Below are 22,753 nucleotides of genomic sequence, written 5' to 3'. Positions count from 1 at the left end.
GAAAGGAAATATTACTTTCAAACGCTTAAAAGGTAAAAGGAAAAATTATACCTCTTTATTGGTTTTAAGCCTATCTGCGATATAGGAAGCCTCGGTATTCTCTCGGTTGTTATCAACTGATTCAATTCAGATTGGTTTATAACAAGGGGAGAAAAACCTGTAAAATATGAGAACGTATTTGTTAAATATTAATTGATCTACTATTCTATTCATTTTAGAATTGATCTTGATTTTTTTTTTTTCTTCTGCCTATTTTGTCTACTCGTTTTAGGAATGGAAAGAATCAAAGCCAGTTAGGTTGTTACTACTACTGGGTGATTCTCGCGAAAAGATTGAAAAATATTGGCCAAATTTTGATTATAACAAAATAAATGAAGACACTTTTGGCTCGGAAGAAATGAGATACGAGCTTCTTTCTGATCTTTGTGCCAATAGTCAATCAGCAACTCAGCTTCGGGAACTACTCAAGATGGTTAGCGAGTGGCCTAAGTTCACCGAAGAAAAATATCGGTAATATTATTTAGATAATTTTGAGGCTACACATTACTTTTTTTCTAACCAGTCTTAGCATTCTTAGTCAAAGGATCTTCCAAAAAATATATTTGAACAAAACTAGCTTCTTTTACCATATGTTTTCCAAATATATGACATATGTGATTTGTAAACGGAGCTGGGGGTTCCCCCTCCCCTTGAATTATTGAAAGCTAATGACCACTAAAATGTGTTTGTTCCGCCTTTTGACCCATCATCCTTCCAAGGGTCAGACGTGTTTGCATTTACGTATTGGGAGGATTTCACTTGACAAGCAGAGAGGGTAGGGGTGTTTTTCCCTCTAAATGGTACTATCTCTCTCCGTGGAATAATAAACAAACATTACAAACCGCCGTCATATTCATTTTTCGGGTTTTTTTGGCAACATTGGGAAAAAAATCGCACAGTGTAACTTAAAGTGTGTATCTAATAGAACTACGGCTCTCAACCCCCTCCATCAAAGGATTTAAATTTTTAAACAAAAAGTGTCCGAAATACCACAAGAAGCTTTGCATTTTACTAGCTATAATATATTGTTCTTATTTATTGACGAAAACATTCGCCAAAATTATATTTTCCTACTTTCAAATGAGTTGGCTATTCGTGTGACTCATGTGATTTGTTATCTTTTTTTTTCTTTTTTTTGTACGTAAGTAACGGAAAGGCAATCACTGACCTTCCCTAAGAAGCAATTTGGCTCATAGATAACTTAGATGGTATCAAAATTTTATCAGAAGTATTTTTTCGGTGAGCGAAAAATCAAAATGATATGTAACTATATTAATCGGAGTTTTTCTTAAACAGTGCAATTTTTCACATATATTGTGATTTCATTTTGGGTATTAGTAGGTAGACAATTGCAGTTACGCTTATTTTGATCTTTGTTGCGTTTTATCGTTTATTGACGAATCGTGCAATTTCGCTCATGTATCAGCAAAGGTGAAGGTAAGGTATAAGACCTAACCGTTTTTAGGGTGACGCAGAAAGCATCCGCGATTCCCATCCGCTCCTTCTTTTGGTCCAGTTCTGTTCTACCGCCAGCCATGATCCCCTCCCTACCTGAAACCGATCTGTATGCCCCGGGAATCCGCCCTTCGCTTTTCCAAATTGCAGCTTTTTCTCTCCTCATCCCTTTGCTCTGCTCCAGTATTACCCATTTTACCGCCTCCTCGCACCAATTGGAAGGCCCCAGTTTGTCCTTCTCCCCCTAAAAACTATCTGAAAACAATAGTTTAGAATAGCCCTTCGCCCCAAAGATAACTTGGCTCCTAGAAAACCACCATAACGCTGGAACGAATACCCATAACCCTCGCCTCCCATCGCTCTCTTTTTCGCCTCTGTTTCCTAATGTTGCCTTTAATAATACCGGCTCCCCCATGTCGAAAGGTTCTTCAGCCAGTAAGTCAAGTTTATTTTGCCCCTTCCCCCTTAACAATCGTATTTCACTGTCGGCTGTTAGTTTGGGTGTTGGTAGTGTTCCTTCAGCCCTACCTCCTGTGCAGGGAGTCACCTCGCCATCGACACGATTAGGGAAATATTAAGCTACGGATAAACTATAACAAGAAACTCAAGTTTCATGAACACAGCTTTTAGGGGGTTACTGAAGTTCTGATTTAAGCAGGCAACCACATGCTGATGAAATTACTCAAGAGCTAGTCGTTTTACTTCCCTCGTTAAGCTCTTAAAAGATTTTCTCCCCACAAAAACCTCTCTTGAGACTGTTTGCATCATTTTCTCACCTCATTTAGAATATGCATGCCCCGCCTGGCACTGCGCACTTACCAAAGCTCAAATATAAAAAAATAGAGGTAATTCAAAAATTGGGCTTTAGGAGTAACTTTCAGTCAAAGTAAGATTTCTACCACTTTTTCCTGCCAAAGTTCAAACAAACCACTCTGTCTGGAAGGAGGGATGCTTTTTGCAGAAGTTTTGGGCTTAAAGCTCTCTCATTCTCGGGTTTCCGGTGTTTTTCCCCACTTACATTCCCAACTACCCCTGAAATCACTGTATATGCACGAAAGAAAAATTATGTTCTTTGCCCTATAGCGTCTAATCACAATAGGTGTAGGAAATCTTCTATCCCTCATCTGTTGATTGATATAATACGAACAGATAACGGGAACTGAAATGTTTTCTGTCTTTTATTTATATTTAATTTTTCTTAATTTCTCCTTTAGTTTTACAAGCAATAAACTTGTGTAGTTAATGTTTCTTTACCTCTATGTCAAGAGCGTACAGTCTAATAGTATTTTTTACGGTTCCAAATGCGTGGAACCTTGTCATGAATTGTCTTTTGAAGTTGCTAAAGCAACAATACAGATATACCCAGGCATGTGCTGATGACGTAGTATTTCTACTGAGATGTAAATGGACCATATTTGAATTGGGACAAAGTATGTCAGATGAAATCCAAATTTGGTCACAGAATCATAAGCTATGACTAGCACCAGAAAAGACTGAAGTAGTAGTGTTTACAAAAAAAAAAGTAATTCAGTCAATGAAGCTGGGCAAGTTCACTCTATTGAAAGAGTGTGGAAAGCGACGGCCTCCCTAGTTCAACACTAGTGGATGTTGGGGAAAAATTGAGAGTTGGCTCCAAATAAGATTGTGTACTTATAAGTCCGTAATAAGACCGATGCTATCATACAGAGTAACGGATGTGGTCTGGCTTGATTTGAATTACAAACTACATGAGCCACCAAATCAGACTACAAAGGCTTGTATTCCTAATGGTAACATCAGCATTCCACGGATCGGCTACTGCAGCCATGAAACTCATCCTAGGACTTCAACCCATGGAAAATTTTCTTAACGAAGAAGCAATAAAGTGCTGTCAGATTAGAGATAAATTGTCGCCTTGAGTAGTTTACTATCTTACAGAAACCAAATTATCATGGTGTGGGCCCTATGGCACCCTGGGATTGAGGTTAATAAAATGGCTGCTGAAGCATCTAAGATGGAACATCATTGAGATGTTATGAACCAGAATCTTTTGTACCAATTTGTCAGAGCTGCTGGAAGGTGGCTGTGAAAAGTTGGTTTATTAGAAGGACGAAGAAATTTGAAATGAAGGTTGGATGTCGTGAAACGAAGGAATCCCTCCATAAGTTTAATTCCGGATAGAGAGGACTGAGTCTCCAATTTGCTGAATGTGTGAGCCGTTCGTCATTGAAGCATGAAGGCATCTGATAGAAGAATGCTGAGCAAGTAAAAGGGGTCGGCTTAAAATATTTTACAACGTTAATATCAAACTGGAGGATTTAGTGAGGGGAGGAGAAGTTTGACAGCTGGCAAAATATATGGTGAGGGTTAGAGACCAAACTCATGAATGTCTTCCTCGGCCGCAAATTAATCATAGTGTTTTTTTTGGCGAGGGAAGGGGGCAATGGGCCTTGGGAGTCTGCCCTTTGTGGATCCACCCCGATATTAAATTAAATAAGATTGACAGTGTTTTATGGAATTAGTGGTCGTTTTATTTTTAATCCTGACATTTATGTGGCGATAACGCAAATTCGGCTATTTGAGTTTGTGAGTTGTGGTTTTGAAGTATATCGCTCCTTCATTCATTTGAAAATCATCTTAAGAACTGTACTAAACCTTCTGCTTTAAAAAAGATAAAACTTTCTGCTTTGTTTATGCCTCGAGGATGGGAATCCTAAATTTCATGGAATAGAATCCGCCATAAATGTTGTGAATACAAAAATTCTCATATTATCTGGAACCAGTTTTAAAATCAATATGAAAGTTAGTGCGAAATATATATATATATATATATATATATATATATATATAAAAAAAAAAAAAAAAAATATATATATATATATATATATATATATATATATATATATATATATATATATATGTGTGTGTGTGTATAACTTTTGGGTGGTAGCTATTGGGCATATATATAACTACCAACCGTTTAAATTTAGTTCACATCTCTCCTTTCCTTGGAAAATGTTTATAGGACCTCTATTATTAATCTCCTTTGTTTTAGCGAGCCATTGTCTGAGCCTGTGGCGCTCGTAGCGGCCGAACTTGCAAGGGGTAAAGTGGTGGACAGAGAGCCGGTAGTGATGGATATTGTTGGTTATTTGTTTGATTATGACTGTCCTGAGGAGGTAAGGAACTAAGGATTTTGCTGTTTGAACTCCAAAATTGACTGGTTGGTCATCACAGCGCTTAATTGCCTTTTATCCTTCACGAAATTTCCTATAACTGTGGATCAATGGCTCAAAGTGTCCGACAACTATCTTTTGAATATTTTTTTTGCCAATTTTATTCCTTCTATACGTAAATAATTTTTCAGACCACGCTGCCTTTCCATTTTCAAATATAAACAAGTAAAAAAAAAAATAGGAAAAAAATACTAAATTTTCTCTGTACTAAAATTTCCTCAAGCACAGTTTTATAAATTGCTCTAATAGTGCTATTAAATAAAAAAAAAAACAGTTTTTTTCAACTGAAAGCAAGGAGCGACATTAAAAGTTAAAACTAACAGAAATTGTTCCGTATATCAAAGGTGCTGCCCCCTCTCAACCCCTCGCTCTTTACGCTAAAGTTTTTTTATTGTTTTAAAAAACAAAGTTGTGAGACAGAGTCAAGACAGAGTCGTAAAGAACGGAGGGTTAAGGAGGGGGCAGCCCCTTTCATATACGGGATAATTTCTTTTCGTTTTAAGTTTTAATGTCGCTCCTTACTTTCAGTTAAAAAAAAACTTGTTTTTTTTATTTAATTTCTGAACGTTTTTGAGTTAATGCAGCTTTTATTTTGGCTCACCGTACATGAATAATAGAAATTAAATTTACATATTAATTTTACTTTTTTTTGGCTAAATGGCTTTCTCGAAATTTTGTTCTGACGTAACTTACGAATTAACTTACGTAACGAACTTCTATATTCGTATATTTTTATTATCTATCTTAGGGAGTTCACGCCCTAGTTAATACCTCGCTCTTTACGCTAAGTTCAAATTTTGTTCCAATTCTTTAAGAATGACCGCTTCACAAAGGCCGTTCATTAGAATAAATAGCTCTGATGAAAGTACAAAAAAAAACTTTAGCGTACAGAGCGAGGTAATAAGTAGGGGGTGAACCCAATCATATACGTGTTAATTTCTGTTCGTTTTAAATTTTGATGTTGCTCCTTACTTTAAGTTGAAAAAATTTTTCTTTTTTTAATATTTAATTTCTGATCGTTTTTTAAATAATGCTGGGAAACCCGGCACCCCCTTTATAGCAATGTCCCTTCCCCATGAAAACTTCCTACATGGAAAGTTCCTCCCACGTAACACCCGACCCAACTCACCACCCCCCAACTACCGAAAAAATCTCCCTGAAAAATTCTGTATGCTTCCCAATAACCAATACTATATGTAAACATTGGGCGAAGTTCATAACTTCCAGACCTTCCCCTGTGCACTATGGGGGATTAAGTCATCATCAAAGACATAGTTTTCGTATTTTTCGACCATGCTGAACAAAATGGCTCTCTCAAAATTTTGATCGGATGACTTGGGTAAAAAATGAGCGTGGGAGGGGGCCTAGTTGCCGTCCATTTTTTTGTCACTTAAAAAGGGCATTAAAAAAGGGCAAAATGGCTATCTCAAAATTTTGATCGGGTGACTTTGGGAAAAAGATGAGCTTGGGAAGGGGCCTAGTTGCCCTCCATTTTTTTGGTCACTTAAAATTTGCACTAGAACTTTTAATTTCCGTTCAAATGAGCCCTCCCGCGATATTCTAGGACCACTGGTTCGATACGATCACCCCTGGGGAAAAAAATAAAAAGAATAAACACGCATCCATGATCTTTCTTCTGGCAAAAAAATACAAATTCCACATTTCTGCAGATAGGAGCTTGAAACTTCTATAGTAGGGTTCTGTGATACCCTGAATCTGATGGTGTGATTATCATTAACGTTCTATGACTTTTAGGTGGTGTCTCCCCCTTTTTTCAAAAATAAGGCAATTTTTCTCAGGCTCTTAACTTTTGGTGGGCAAGACTAAACTTGATGACACTTGTATATTTGAAATCAGCATAGAAATTGGATTCTTTTGATGTATCTATTGGTATCAAAATTCGGTTTTTTAGAGTTTCGGTTACTATTGAGCCGGGTCGCTCCTTACTTACAGTTCGTTACCACGAACTGTTTGTTCACGTCTGACTTCAGGTGCATACCAACTATACATCTGATGAAAAAATGTACCATTATGTTGCCTATCAATTAATAGCATTTTGCCACTCTTCTCTGATTTCAGCTACCTTTCTACTTTGCTTTTTGACGTTATGTTTTACCCAAAAGTGTTTAGAAGGGTATAAAGTACTATCAAGATATATATATTAGTTTTCATACCCTAGACGTAATTAAATCGCAACCACCTTTCACTATCGTCCAATAAGTCATAATGTTTGAACCAGAGAACCAAGAAAAACAGTAATCTTTGCAGAAGAAAGATGCTTCGTCTAGAATTGTAATTTACTATTTATGTACTAGCCAGTACTTCGACCTACCACCCAATGCTTTTCGACCGTCCAAGGTCAAAACTTCCCCTTCAAAAAAACAAGATTTGGGCTAAATTCAGTATCTACAGTTATTTGTTTATTCCTATCGTTTGAACAAATGAGTGAGATCACTAGAAGTATCTTTTTATTCTTGTTCGGGACAGAATATTCGAAAGCTGTAATGGCTCAAAACTTATTTATTGTAGAGAATGTTTTTGCGGTTTTGTATGGCCGTTCTATCCTCAGTCTGCATAGTTGTAGCAAACACATATAGTTAGAACAAAAAAAATTGATATTTCCGAAAAAGTAAGCGTTAAAGAAATGTTCTAGTTACTCATAGGAAATACATCTAAAAGTACAGAAATTTTATTGCTTTTTTCCAGAAACTAAGCTCAATGAAGCAAAATGTATTGGTTTTTTACAACTTTGTCTTGAGTTCTTATCAAACAGTTCGTGGTAACGAACTGTAAGTAAGGAGCGACCCGGCTCAATGGTAACCGAAACTCTAGAAAACGGGATTTTCATACCAACAGATGCATCAAAAGAATGATACTTTTTTGCTAATTTCAAATATATAAGTTTCATCGAGTTTAGTCCAATCTATCAAAAGTTAGATGCCGGAGAATATTCAGCCGTTTTTCAAAAAAAGGGGGAAAGACACCCTAAAAGTTATAGAACCTTAATGAAAATCACACCATCAAATTCAGCTTATCAGTTAACCCTACTATAGAGGTTTCAAGCTCCTATCTACAAAGATGTGGAAGTTTGCATTTTTTGCCAGAAGAAAGATCACGGATGCGTGTTTATTTGTTGGTTTTTTTGTTGTTTTTTTTCCAGTGGTGATCGCATCGACCCAGTGGTCCTAGAATATCGCGGGAGGGCTCATTAGAACGGAAATTAAAAGTTCTAGTGCAAATTTTAAGTGACCAAAACAATGGAGGGCAACTAGGCCCCCTCCAACGCACATTTTTCTGCCAAAGTCACCCGATCAAAATTTTGAGATAGCCATTTTGCTCAGCATGGTCGAAAATATGATAACTATGTATTTTAGGATGACTTAATTCCCCGAAGCTCCTGGGGGGAGGGCTGAAAGTTATGAACTTTACCCAATGTTAACATATGGTATTGGTTATTGGGAAGTATAAAGACGTTCTCAGGGGGGATTTTTTCTGGTAGAGGGGGAGGGGGTGGGTGGGGGGTTAGGTGGGACGATCTGTCCATGAAGAAAGTTTCATGGGGGAAGGGACTTTGCTACGAAGGGGTCGCCAGATTCCCCAGCATTCTTTAAAAAAAAGACCAGAAATTAAATTTAAAAAAAATAAGTTTTTCAACTGAAAGTAAGGAACAACATCACAACTTAAAACGAACAGAAAATATTACGTATATGATTGGGTTCACCCCCTAGTCAATACTTCGCTCTTTAAGCCAACGATGTTTTAGTACTTTCATAAGAGCTATTTATTCTAATTAACGGCCTTTGTGATTAAGGGTCATTTTTAAAGAATTGGAACAAAATTCGAAATTTAGCCTAAAGAGCAAGGTATTGACTAGGGGGCGAACTCCCTAATATACGTATTAAGATTATATGAATGTAGAAGTTCGTTACGTAAGTTATTTCGTAAGTTACGTATGTTTATTGCTAATAAAAACGTTCGTAAATAAAATTAAACAAGTTTCGAGAAAGCCATGCAGTCTAATAAAATTAAAATGAATATAAAAATTTTGATTTAATTATTTATTTACAGTAAGCCAAAATCAAAACCTTTATTAATTCAAATACGTTCAAAAATTAAATAAAAAAAAAACAAGTTTTTTTAACTGAAAGTAAGTAATGACGTTAAAACTTAAAACGAACAGAAATTATACCGTATATGAAAGGGGCTGTCCCCTCCTCAACGCCTCGCTCTTTACATTGAAGTTTAACTTTTTCACAACTCTATTTTTTTTAAACAATAAGAAAATTTAGCGTAAAGAGCGAGGCGTTGAGGAGGGGACAGCCCCTTTCATATATGGAATAATTTCTGTATAGTATTGGTTTTGGTTTATTGGAAAGCCATTTAGCACAAGAAAGGTAAAATTAATATGCAAATTTTGTTTTACTTGTTCAATGACGGTGGGCCAAAATAAAAGATGCATTAACTAAAATACGATCAGAAATTAAATATAAAAAAAAACAAGTTTTTTTTAACTGAAAGTAAGGAGCGACATTAAAACTTAAAACGAACAGAAATTATTCCGTATATGAAAGGGGCTGTCCCCTCCTCAACGCCTTGCTCTTTACGCTAAAGTTTTTTATTGTTTTAAAAAATGAAGTTGTAAGACAGAGTCAAACTTTAGCGTAAAGAACGAGTCGTTGAGGAGGGGACAGCCCCTTTCATATACGGAATAATTTCTGTTCGTTTTGATTTTTAATGTCGCTCCTTACTTTCAGTTTAAAAAAACTTGTTTTTTTATTTAATAGTATACTAGTGGTGATAATTTTAACGCATGATACCACTTTTACCCTAGCCTAAGTCCGTTACCCAAGATAAAAGAAAATATACTCGCTTCAAGCTTGCACTTTAGTTACATTTGGATTATGTTGCTGATTTTTCCTTTTGGGGATTTTTATTAACTCATGGTGACAGCCCCGGTAAGAAGTAAGGGTTCTCTGACCCCACCTCTGTGCTTAGGGAGAGCTCTAAGTTCTTGTTTTTACGATATCTACTAGAACGGGTCTTATCCCGGAACAAATTCATGGAACCTAAGTGCTAGTGTCCTGCATTCAGACATGATCTTACTTTTATGGGGTGGGAGGGGGCGTACATCCGTGTAATCATAAGATACAACAGAACGATTGTCAGAATTGAAAAAAAAAAACAGAGTTAGAGTTAATCCCTACCTACGGTGTCCCGATTCAGCCTCTTTAGGGGGATGGGTTCCTTAAATTTTGTCAACAGGTCCTTTAGCAGGAGGGTTTTCTGCAAAACTTGATTAGAGTTTATGGCTGTTGTCCTTCTTGGATCATGCGAAGGATCAGGAATATTTTGACCTGTGTGGGGCAAGCGAAAGGAGGGTCACTAATTTGTTGTCATCAGCACATCTGCCAAGTCACATCCCAACCGAGTTTGGTGAAAATTTAGGGCTAGGTATATATGCTTGGTTTACTAAATTCTGTGCCTAATGTAATTAGTTTTTCTAGATTAGTTTTAGTTTTTATGTAATTAGTAGCCTCGTAATTGGGTACCTCGTGTAACCTACCACTACGCTGATAAGTTTCGTGTTTTTTTTTTTTTCAAGGTAGTAACAAAAGTCTTTCAAGAAATACTTCAAATTAGCAGATGCCTTGCTTTGAAGCTTGCTCTCCATATGTCAAGAGTGGATTTGATATCAGAGTTGCTTTCTGTTTCTGTAGTAAGTCATTTTTGTAATCCTTGTTTAGTAACATTTGATCTTTTAGTAACTGCATGGGGTAGAATTGCACCTTTATCTAATGTGAATTTAAAAATAAAAGGAGAAAACAAAACCCGATCGAAAGATTCTTCAAAAAAAAGGAGTAGTGATGTATAATCTCCTGAATTTAGTCGATAGGTAAATAGTTAGATTTATTCAGCAGCTTAACATTAAATTTCAAAAATAAAAGCATATACAACAACATACACCTGAAGGCTGGAGATGCAGGGAGAAAGGCAAATTTAAAGCACATTTTTGACGTAACCAAAAATTGTTTGTTTTTTCCTTTTTTTACGGGAAAGACTAATTCATAAAAATTAAATGTATTCTCAGGTACGCGTCAAAAGGATCTTGGTGTGTTGACAAAATATTTAAGACCGGTAAAACTATTACTGCTACTGCTGGCAACTCGTTACGATACCAAGCCACCTGAGGTCAACACAGCCATTTACATTACACCTCCACCTGACTCTATTCAGAGTTTCTCTGTTTACTCGCTCACATAAAGCTTAAACAAATTTAATGGTTATGGATCAAGCGTTTCATACTACAGTGGAATATTTCTCTTTCTTTTTCAGGAATGAAAAAAATCCTGTTGGCCACGAGGAATAGGACTAGAGCCATCCTAGCATTTGATCAAGGAGGGTAGGGGTTTCAAGTCTCTTCTTTTGGGTACTAGTTTTGGCCTGATATCTATTAAGACTAATATAGATACACTAAATAGCACAAAACGTTCATTTTAAACATATTTTTTTCTATTGTAGAGGGTGACAGATCTAAGCAATCCCTTAGGTTTGCATTATGACCTCAGGTTTGGCTTTTATGCAACAATTTTGGGTAATGCTGCTGACACACCAGGCAATATAACTAAGCCTGAAATATGTACTATCCCACAATGGTTCTACACTAGTTTTAGATACATTTACAGACAAACTTCAAGCCCAAACGTGCCAGAACTTATTCTAGTTCTACCGAAAGCACGGCGCTTGTGGACTTGTCGCAACATTAAGAAGCCTGGATTTAGTACATTATTGGACAAACACCGCCCTGTTAAAAGATTCGGCCTTATCAAACTCCCAAGAAGTCCCCAAAGATTTTAATTCTGTTTTGTACAATTTCTGATCATTGTAATATGTGGTATCCAACTTATCTCCAAGTCGCTGAATCTATCCTCTCTAAAATAGGCTCAATCGTTGCAAAGTCAGTTCCATCACTTTTCAATATATTCAGACAGTTATGTCTTTTTTGTTGGCGCTAGATCAACCACTGGTCTTTCTTTTTTTTCTTGTTTTTTCTTTCTTTTTTTTTTTAATGTGCCAACTTTTTATTCTATACAATACTTTAAATTTCTTAACTGCCATAAGGAATTACATTGGATTTCTTGCTTAAAACCATTAATCAATCGAGACTGCAATTGAAGACGAGCAATCTAAAAGTTTATTTTCATATTTGTTGCGTTGGCAGAGTCTGATTTAATTGAATCATTACGAAATTGATCCAAATTTTTTTAGAAACTCAAGCTTTCGTTATTTTGGAATTTCGTTATTTTTATATTTGGATGTTATTTCTATTTGGATGGAAAATATGCAAAAGCTATGGTTATGAGAATCTATGCCGTGGGACAGAAAAAGGAATTGAGGCCAGATTCTGCAGCATTTTGTGGTCAGATTCGGTACTAATTTAGAACCATATTACGTGTTTAAGATGGAATGCTTGCAATGGAAGAATGGCTTAAAATAAGTGGCTTAAAATATTGAGAATCTGGCCTATTTCAGAAAGATTTTCAGATTTCAGATTTTCAGATCAGACAGATTTTCAGACTATTTCAGAAAGATTTCGTCTCTATTTTGTCCTTCAATTGTGTTTTAATCAAAAGTAAAGAAACTGTAAACCTTAATAAAACTTTTAAAACGTCATTAGTAAAATTTTGAAGTACTCTTTCTAGTTTTCAGTAAAGCACAATTAACACTCTAGCCTTTAGGGGGGTTGAGGCGCTGATAGCCTCACTCATATCTTTTAAATATAAATAATATTTTTTTGAACAGATGTCTATTGCTGTGATGCCCACATGAAGAGACAAAAAAAAAGTCAAAATACTCATCCTGCTATGGGAAAAAACAAAATTTTCATTGTCTTAAGGCATTTGAGATTATCAAATTGGTTTTATTATTTTTATGTGACGCCTTTTTTCTGTCCGATCGTTTTACGCTTGTATTATTAAGCTCTTGAACTAAGGGTAACCAAATTTAGGAGAAAAACTGGAAGAAAAATGTTAGTTTCTCTGAAAAAGACTGACAAACTTTTTTCCAAACGGCTCGAAACTTACAGTTGTAAGTTCATGAACCAAGGGGATCTTAATGCATCATAAAAAAAAATATATAAAAAATTTCGGATCGCCAGAAGTTAGGGCCCAAAAAATTCTTTTCTCCGAACAGCTTGAAACTCAAAACTGTAGATCCCTGAGGCAAGGGATCTGCAAAAAAAATAATATACACACAAAGAAATTAATTTGGAGGCATGGGCTCATAGTGGGGCCCAAAAGAGAGTCCAAAATTGATAAGATCAGTTTGAAACTTAAATCCTGAAGTCGTTGGGCCATGTTGACCTCAGTATATACGAAAAAAAATTAAAGAAAATTTGATATCCTTGAAAATCAGGCCAGAAAATGGTCCAAAAATCTTTTTTCAGATTGGCTTGAAATTTTCAAGGATTTTTGCCTGGGCTAAAGGGACTAGAAATTTTGTTTGAAAGGGGAGGGTGCAAGGGGCCTGAAAATGGTCCAAAACTTTGTTGTCCGTGACCAATTTTAAATTTTCAGCCGCAAAGTCCTTGGCAGAGAGGAACCTAATATGAAAAAAATAGTTTGAGGCCAATAATCCCCCAAAAATGGTGCTCAGAATTTCTGATGAGCTTAAAGCTTATGCCATTAAACCTTTGGGCCAAGAAGAACACAAAGCGCAAAAAAATTGGAAAAAAAATATGTTGGTCACCACTAAAATGGCCAGAAAACTTTTAAGAATATCCCTATAGTTAACCGATAATGAAGCTATGTTAACTAAAAAACGGACTAGCTAATTTTTGCGAAGTCCTTTCAACAAAAAGTAAAGATCCTTAATAAAACCCGAAACGATCAGATATAAATTCATATAACGATTCAAACTTAAAACTCATGTAAACTACTATGAATGAATAAATCAATCCCAAAACGAACAGAAATTGAATCGAAAAATTGCATCAAACAAAGATAACAGATAGCTGCTATGGATGAAAAGATGAATCCTAAAACGAACAGAAAGTAAACCGAATGATAAAGTCAAACTTAAAACAAGCAGAAAGAACCACAAATATGAAGAGGGCTACAACCACCATCGCTACAACTCCCAAACCTCCACCAGCCAGAGCCTCATCTCAAAACAAATATACTTAAATAAATAACATTAAAAAATCAAAAATTACTGAGAATTTCAGAACTTAATACCAGTATATCTGAGACAGTGGATCTAGGTTAATTAGTCTCCTATTCAGTAAATTTTTGTCCAGACTTCCTTCCTTTTAATCGCATTCCTTTCAAATGTGTTGACAAAAAACTGTTGAATGATATATTGATTTATCAGTTCAAAATATTGCTTTAACAAACTAATTAGATTGCTTCAAAAATTACCAAAGTTCATTTTAATTTTTTTTTATTTTGGCATGAATTTTCAATATTTTTGAATGAAAATAAAAACAAACGGAAAAGGTTTGACCAAAGCGTCCTTTAAAAGTAGTAAAATAAAGTGGAAAATCGCTTATGTAATTATTCTATTGAATGTTTTTTGTTTCCCTTAATTTTAAGATCAATCTAATTAATAGTATCAGTTATCTCTATGTTTGATGTGACTATTCATTTTAATTTCTGTGTTTTTTTTAATAGCAATTTCTATCTGTTTTTGTTTGAGTAACTATATGAATTTATTTCTGCTAGTTTACGTAGTTTACGGTTATATTTGGCTTTTAACTTTTCTTTGAAAAACATTTTTGAGAGAAAATGTTTTCTTTTAAGTCATTTGCAAGTGCCATACAAACTAGCTTCTAGGGTATTAAGTTGAAGTAGAGGCGTTCTACAAATTTTGAGCGTCAATTCGTCAATTATTTATAAATTCAACAATAAACAATACAATCACTTCTTCATTCACTTGATTCTTCAAGCATAGTCCGCCAGGTGTCCATCAAATCTATATATGACCTAATTGTGTGAAAACCAGTTTTTTTCATCGCGTACTTGTGGATCCCAAGTGCTTTTTGATCACGTAATATAATTGCCCTATATTATTTCATGTTTTTTTACAATTATGAAAAACAAGAGGAGAATACAATGGTAATAACTTATATGTAAAAAATTGCCAAAATTTGCTTCTTTTCAGTGGCTACAAATGGCTATTTCAAAATTTCAATCAGTGCTGAGACGGGTGTGGGGGCATCTAAAGAGGGCGAAGGGGGCTTGTTACCCTTCGATCATTTTTCAACATGCCCTGGAGGTTTCAACTTAATACCCTCAGCTGTTCCTGAGATATTTCTGACACGTCCATCTGACAACCAACATGCGCATATGTGTTTTTGTTTTGTTCAGTATTCCCTGAAAGTAGTTGCAGCTAGAAGTGATCGCAGTCACAGTTGCTATTAGTCGAAATCGCAAGTAATAACAATTGTAAGTGGTCGCAGTCGCAAGTAGTTGTAGTCGCGATCGCAAGTCGTTGCATTCACAGTAGTACTAGTAACAGTAGTGGTCCTTAACGTTTCAAGTTAATATCTCTTATCCATTCCTCCGATACTACAGATACACCCTTTTGATAAAATGGATGCACTTGGTGTCTTTTGATTTGGCTCAACATCCCCCTCAATATTCTTTGAAGTTTCGCCTTAATACCGTTGGCCTTTTCTTTCGTGAATTATGCTATGGCCAAACCAGACAATTTGTAAGCCTCGTCAATTATGGAAAGTGTTATATTTGTGTTAGTGTTGTGTCTTCTAGCTTCCTCCTCCTCCTCCTCTTACCTCCTTTTTAAACCGAATGATGTGATAAAATTTAAAGAAGAACTGTTGAGGCTATTTAAGAGGCTAGTGAAAGTAGAAGTTCCCAATAATCCGGGTTTTTTTCGACCATTTTTATATGACGGTGCGTAGTGAAAACTTTGGCCCTTGGGGTGGTTAAATCCCGAAATTACGTTCTTTAGAGAAAAGTGGGAATTACGCTTACTAATGTGTAGTTTTTACTCACTCTTTTACGAATTATATGAGCAAGCGAGGTCACGAAGGTTGCTACAGTTTTAAAAATATGTGTTACAAAGAAACACATTTTTAATTTATGTCCTATTTTGTCAAAATGTTTAATCTGTTGCTATCATTAAGAAAATAATATGTTTTCTATAGTCTTCTGGATGATTTTCTTTTACATGGGGTTCTTATTGGGTTAAGGGGGGATTCAGCCCCATATGCCACTCCCCCATAGACGAGCCATTGATAATAACCACAGTTTCCATTAGAGTTCTATCTTAAATTTAAAAAATCTGTATTTGAGCCAGGTATTAATTCTGCTCATTATTGGCTCATGACTTTGGTGTATATATCATTCGATTCAACCTATTGTTTACTATACATGGCGATGTCCAACTATACTTAACTGGCAAAATTTGTGGCTCACGTATTTTTACGTTTAGATTACTGATTAGCTTCCTTTATTGTTTCAGCTCTCGGGGCTTGACTTCGATGATGACATCTTAGATCTTATACGACGTCGAGAATTGGAACATTTATTCAACGGAACTGTTGTTGAAACGGCTTTGAAGAGGACTGAGTCCCAAAACTTATCTGGTGAAGGTCCTACGCTACTCTCAAGATTTGGGAAACTAGGAAGTATAGCTACAGGATTTTGGGGCAGTAAAAGGAAATAGGGGGAAATAGTTATTCTCTTTTTTTGTTACTTATTTCGGGCAATACAGTTTTAACAAAAGTGAGTTTTTTATGCAAAATGAGTTGTACTTTTTCATTAAACAGAAAAAAGATCTTATTCACTTTGTTCAACTACTCGCTTAATTTTTATGCTAACATAGTTGGAGTTTTTCTCTAATTTGAATGATGAAGAGCTTCTAGAAATAAAATTAAATTAATGGAAAGAGGTACTCCTAGACTTGTTCTTTTTGGCGATTCTAAATCAGCATTAGTAGTTTTAAATGGTTAACATCAATTAGAATAACTCCGTAAAAGAAACGAATGGTAAAAATAAAAAAGAGGTTATGTTGTTTATTTTGATGATATTCATAAGTCACCATCAAAGGAGATATTTAACCTACAAGTAAGAGAAGAAGAACGATATTTTCGAAAATTTGTATCTGTGTGCTTTCAGGGCCGGAATATTTTGATGGTGGAGTTGCTTTATTTCTTCCAAGATTAATGCACAATTAGGTTCCTAAATAAATATACTTTAATGTTTGTTTGAGTGTTTTAAGTTGGCAACGAATCGTAATAGGTTAATGAGTATGAACGCCTGTGGAAGGAGGAAGATAGTGAAGGTCGGTCAGAGATCTCTTTTGCATTAATAGAAAATGGGAAAATCTTCCTAGCTCTAGAAGGTTTTCAGATATGGTTTTTTCTAATGGGATGTGTGTGGTGGGTTTACTTTATTTCTCCCAATTAGATTTTTAAAGAAAGAAATTGAATTGTTGGTTGGAATACTTGCAGTTGGCCCAGAATCGTGATAATTTAGTAGATAAGAACCCCCGAAGAGGGAGGAAGATAGTGGATATTTTAGGTGTGTCGGAGGGCTCTTTTGTCTTAGTAGAAAATTAATGTGATAGAGTTGCTTGATTTCTTCCAAGAATGAAACACAATTTGGTTCTTAAGGAAACAAGTTGAAACGTTTGTTTGAGTGCTTGCAGTTGCCAGTGAATCGTAATAAGCTAGTGAGCCAGAATACCCGAGGCTGGAGGAAGGTAGTGGATATTTTAGGTGTCTCGGAGGGCTCTTTTGCCTTAATAGAAAATTAAAGTGTGATTAGATTGGCAAAGGTGTTGGGGTGGATTCTTAAATCAATCAGTGTTTATGATTAAGGTGAAATAATGCATAAAATAAAATATATAATAATGAATATAGTATACACAAAAAGTAGGTATAAACTATTGGTCCTAGAAGATTTCCAGATATGGTGATTTTTTTTTTCTTATAGGTGTGTGATAGAGTTGCTTCCTTTCTTCCAAGAATGAAACACAATTTGGCTCTTAAGGAAACAAGTTGAAACGTTTGTTTGATGGCTTGCAGTTGCCAGTGAATCGTAATAAGCTAGTGAGCCAGAATACCCGAGGTAGGAGGAAGGTAGTGGATATTTTAGGTGTCTCGGAGGGTTCTTTTGCCTTAGTAGAAAATTAAAGTGTGATTAGATTGGAAAAGGTGTTGGGGTGGATTCTTAAATCAATGGTTGTTTATGATTAAGGCGAAATAATGTATTAAATAAGATATGTAATAATGAATATAGTATATATATAAATAGTAGGTCTAAACTATTGGTCCTATAAGACTTCTAGATATGGTGATTTTTTTCTTATAGGTGTGTGATAGAGTTGCTTCATTTCTTCCAAGAATGAAACACAATTTGGTTCCTAAGGAAACAAGTTGAAACGTTAGTTTGTGTGCTTGCAGTTGCCAGTGAATCGTAATAAGCTAGTGAGCCAGGATACCCGAGGAAGGAGGAAGGTAGTGGATATTTTAGGTGTATCATAGGACCCTTTTGCGTTAGTAAAAAAGGAAGTGTAATAAAAATGACAAAGCTGTCGGGGTAGATTCTCAATCAACGATTGTAAACGAACAGACCTAAACTGTTGGTTCTTTAATATTTTCAGTTAGGAGGATTTTTTATAGTGGGATATATAAATAGTACATCTAAATTACTAGTTCTAGAAGATTTTCAGGTATGATTTTTTTTTTTTTCCCTATAGGATGTGTACAGGAGGGTGAAGGCCTCTGGATAATTTCGAGTAAGGGAATTTATGCTATGTTCGAAATACATGAGAATACGTTTAAAATCGAGAGTTTAAAATTTGACAATATGGAAGATGGTTGGAATTATTTTAGAAAAATATTTGTGAAGTTGCTGAAGGTGTCTTAGGGAAGAAATCTAGGACTACAGCTAAGAATATTAGTGAAAAAGCTTTATTTTTAATAGAGAGGAGAAGAGGGTTGTACAAGAATTATCTGAGTGATAGATCATATGATGCAGCTAGAGGGCATAATAGTAAAATATTATACTGGCATGTTAATAAATTGAGATGGAGTAGTCAATCTGAACTTGTCCCAGTTTAAGATAGGAACGGGCCCATAATTAGTGATAAGGAAAGAGTTAGAGAGAGATGGGCAGAACATTTTGAGAATGTGCTAAACCGAGATAGAGTTGCAGGAAAAGATAAAGAGAAAATGAAAAATTTTGTGATACTTTGGATGTGAAGTAAGATTTGTTTTGTGAAAAAGAATTAGCGACAGTACTAAAAATATTAAAAAATAATAAGGCTCCAGATGCTGATTATGTGGTAAATGACTATTTTAAATATGATGGTTCTGAGGTTAGAAATAAGTTACTGAAGATTATGAATACGATATTTGAAAAAGGAGGAGTACCTAGTGAATTCAGGAAAACCTTAGATAAACCACTGTATGAAAAAGATTATAAGAGTGAGTGTGGTAATTATTGAGGCATTAGTCTGGTCTCTGTAGATAGCAAATTATTTAGTACTATGATATTTTTTAGACTGAGAGATGCTGTAGACAAAGTTATAAGAGAAGAACAGTGCGGTTTAGAAAAGGTAGAGGATGTATCGACAAAAGTTTCACTCTTAGGTTAATAATTGAGAAGGGCCCGAGTTATCAAACAACTTTAGTACCAAGTTTTATATTTTTTGGGGAAGCTTTTGAATCAATTGACAGTAGAGCTGTGGCGAATGTCCTATTCTTGCATGTCATATCAAATAAATCCGTTGAAGTGGTTAGTGATATGTACAAGAAGGACATTGCTGCGCTTAAGCTAGAAAGTGAGGTTAGTTGCTGGTTTTGTATTAAATCAGGAGTTAAGTTGGGTTGTGTTCTATCCACTTTATTTGGATTAATTTGATTGTTTTTGTCTTAAGGAGCACCGGAAAGGCAATGGGAGACCACGGAATCAAATGGGGAGGAAAAAGTCTCCTGGACATAGATCATGCTGATGATTTAAGCATCCTAGATGAAAGTGTGAGAAAAACGAATGAACTTTTAGAGGTTTTGCGAATTCAGGGTGCTAGAATAGGTTTGAAAATTAATGTTAAGAAGACTAAGCCACTAAGGCTAGGAGTAAGTGAAGATGAAAAGGTGATGTTGGGTAACAAAAAGATTGATCAGGTGGGCAGCTTCACTTCCCTTGGTAGTATTATTAGCAGTGGCCTATCCAGAGGGGGGTAGGGGGTGCTCCCCCCTAACGTGGTGTAATTTACTTAATAAACGCAAGTTTGCGTTAATTCAACTTGCTACTAATGCAAGTTTATCTGATTAATCTATTTTGCGCCCCCCACCACCCCCCCGCCTAAAAAAAATCCTGGATCCGCCCCTGATTATTAATAAAGATGATGGGAGCAGTGAAGATGTTAAAAGTAGAATAGCCAAGGCACAGGTTTTTTTTACAGTTAAAAAAAAGTTTGGAAGAATAGGAAGATTAGTCTACAAACTAAGATAATAATATTGAACTTTGAAATGGTTGAAGTATCTAAGTATAGCCCTAAAGCACAAGTGATTCGGATAGCAGACGGATAATTGTGTGACGGCTCCCAGTAAGATTATTTGAAGAGTCTTCTGGGTACCCGGCTGACTGACCATAATCCGAACGATAGGCTGTAGGAGAAGCATGGTTCAATACCACTTTCTAGGGCTAAAATGACAGAAAGGTTGAGGTGGCTATTGCACATTGTGCGGAGGAAGGATGACAGATTGCCGAAGATTGTCCTTTTTTGCCAACCGTCGAGGGCTAAGCAGGAATCAGGTCGTCTTCGTCTGGGGTGGGAGGATGTCATAAAGAAAGATTTAAAGGAAATGGGAACTTCCTGGGAGGGTGGAAAGAGAGAGGTTCTGACTGGATTACGATAGATGAGAAGCATTCACTGCTGTGTTGGCCTTTGGCGGCTCGGTGCTACGGTGAGTTGTTAGTAGTAGTAGTAGTAGTTTTCCAAAAGGAACTTTTGGAACGTCGGATCAAACCTGGTGTTTCTTTCTTCTTCTTCTTCTTTCTGAAGTGGCATGACTGGTTTTGCTATTAAACAAGTTAGGATATATTCCTAATTCGGATTTAGAAGTTCTTTTCATTTAAAATAAATAGCTTTTGAAAGGGTAACGATAGACGTATGGGAAATGTACATTAATACGAACAACTTACACATTGATTAATGCTAACCCTATTGACAAATTATAGCACACTGAATCTTATCATTTATTGAAGAAAAATAGAAAGACTTTTTCCTTAAATTAAACTAAATAGTGGCTTTACACCATACATTAAAACGAACATAAAATGAACTTTATATAAGAGAGGGTGCCTACTCCCTGATCTTTATAGCGAAGCTGATCTAGCGCTTTACGGAAAGCATTTCAGAGTGCAGCCAATATCGCAGTTGGTAGTTGCAAATATATACAGAAAACGTCGTCTATTTTGTGTCAACTATTTGTCATTTGTATAATGGGTATTTCTATGAGAGAACGCCTGGCTATCCTGTCTCCCCCATATTAGAAAAAAACTGCTCATTTTTTAAACACTCCCACCTATAGGAACTATAAAGGCATGTCATTTTGTAGGGACGTTTATTTTGATTTGTTCCTGCTATATTGCGTATATCCTAAAACTATATCGCTATAGATCTTAAGACTATTGGAACTGCAGCGGAGGGTTGGGGATTTCATCCCTCCCTGCACCCCTTGGAAGTCAAGGATATAGCAAAGTGTAGTTTTTGTAATATTTAAAAATACAATTATATATTCGACAATAAGTGTTTTTTTTTATGGCATAGGTTTTTCCAGTGGCAGCGCGCTACCGCTGCCTATCTAAAGAGCCAAATGCTTTCAATATATTTGTTTCTTACTTTTTAATGAACAATTTTTTACCCCTGGGCCGTTTTGTAAGGAAGGGATGGGTGTAGAAACTTTAGCGGGGACGCATTGGGAGGGGGGAGGAGGATTTCGATTAGAAATTGAAAGTTTTAGTGCCCGTTTTAAGATTCAAACCAGATTTGAAGACAACGAGCCCCTCTCGTTCCCCTTTTTTGTATACTTAACCCACCCTTGCGACGCTCCAAGACATCTAATCAAAATTAGGAAATAGCTATCTTGTTGAAAATGATAAAAGGGTTCAATAAATTTGCCTCTGGGGATAACATGACCCCTACAGCCCCTGGAGCAAGGGCTGTAAATAAAGCAAATGGCAAATTGTTTTGATGTTGTATTTTGATTAATTAAAAAAGCTTTTTCCACAAAATAAGTTTTTCCAAAGAACAGCAAAGAACTCCATTAAACCAAAAATGAGCAAAAATAAAATCAAATAATATACCAAGCGTGAAGCTACCACAAATCAGCATCGATAAATAAATGAAACCCAAAACGAATAGAAATTACAATAAATGTCCGAGTCAAACTCAAAACGAGCAGAAATTAACATGAGTAGGGCTCAAAACTACCGTGCCTTCCCAAGGCCAGAACATAATTTGCACTTTACTGAGAAAAGTATAAATGTTTTTACTTTTATAACTTTAATAAATCAAATAATATTAACACTTTGATTAATAAATATCAGTATATGTATATTAAACTGACAAAGCACATTCATTTGTATTTTTTTCTATTTTCAATATGTATTCCATTTTCAATCGAATGAGCCCTTTCCGAAGTTTATACAAAAACTCCTTCGATACGAAGTGCCCTAGTCTAAACCAAAAAAAAAAAAAAAAAATACATTGCACCCACATCGCTCTTTATATAAAAATATCAAACCTTCCAATCACTTTCGACTATTAAAAAGGGTACTAGCCCTTTCAATTTTCAATCGAATGAACCCTTTTTGAGTTTCTACGTCAACGCTTTCTACAAACATCTTATATGCCCCCGGGGCATAAATTACAACCCTTGCCCTGAGGGCTTTAAGGAGTTTGTCATCCTCAAAGACCTAATTTCCATAACTTTCAGCTATGTTGAACAAAATGACTATCTCAAGATTTTGATTGGATGTGTTTGGGAAATGGTGGGCGTGAGAGGGGCG

At 35.7% G+C, this 22,753-nt stretch overlaps 1 protein-coding gene across 1 annotated transcript in view; it reads left to right on the top strand.

The window, feature by feature from the left end:
• The window catches only part of LOC148946813 (NBAS subunit of NRZ tethering complex-like), a 211,149-nt gene extending 194,690 nt beyond the window's left edge, over positions 1-16,459 (top strand). Inside the window, exons 22-25 of the mRNA XM_089096616.1 lie at positions 272-510; positions 4,529-4,652; positions 10,312-10,425; positions 16,191-16,459. Coding sequence (XP_088952742.1) covers positions 272-510; positions 4,529-4,652; positions 10,312-10,425; positions 16,191-16,394 — 681 coding nt within the window. The 3' untranslated portion in view covers positions 16,395-16,459. The remainder of the gene's footprint in view (positions 1-271; positions 511-4,528; positions 4,653-10,311; positions 10,426-16,190) is intronic.
• Positions 16,460-22,753: the final 6,294 nt, after the last annotated feature.

The sequence above is a fragment of the Artemia sp. Qi Xiang Cuo genome, chromosome 11, assembly GCF_049724085.1.
Source record: "Artemia sp. Qi Xiang Cuo chromosome 11, ASM4972408v1, whole genome shotgun sequence".
Taxonomy (NCBI): domain Eukaryota; kingdom Metazoa; phylum Arthropoda; class Branchiopoda; order Anostraca; family Artemiidae; genus Artemia; species Artemia sp. Qi Xiang Cuo.
The sequence above is the reverse complement of the archived record's forward strand: the minus strand, read 5'-3'. Positions and strand labels throughout refer to the sequence as shown.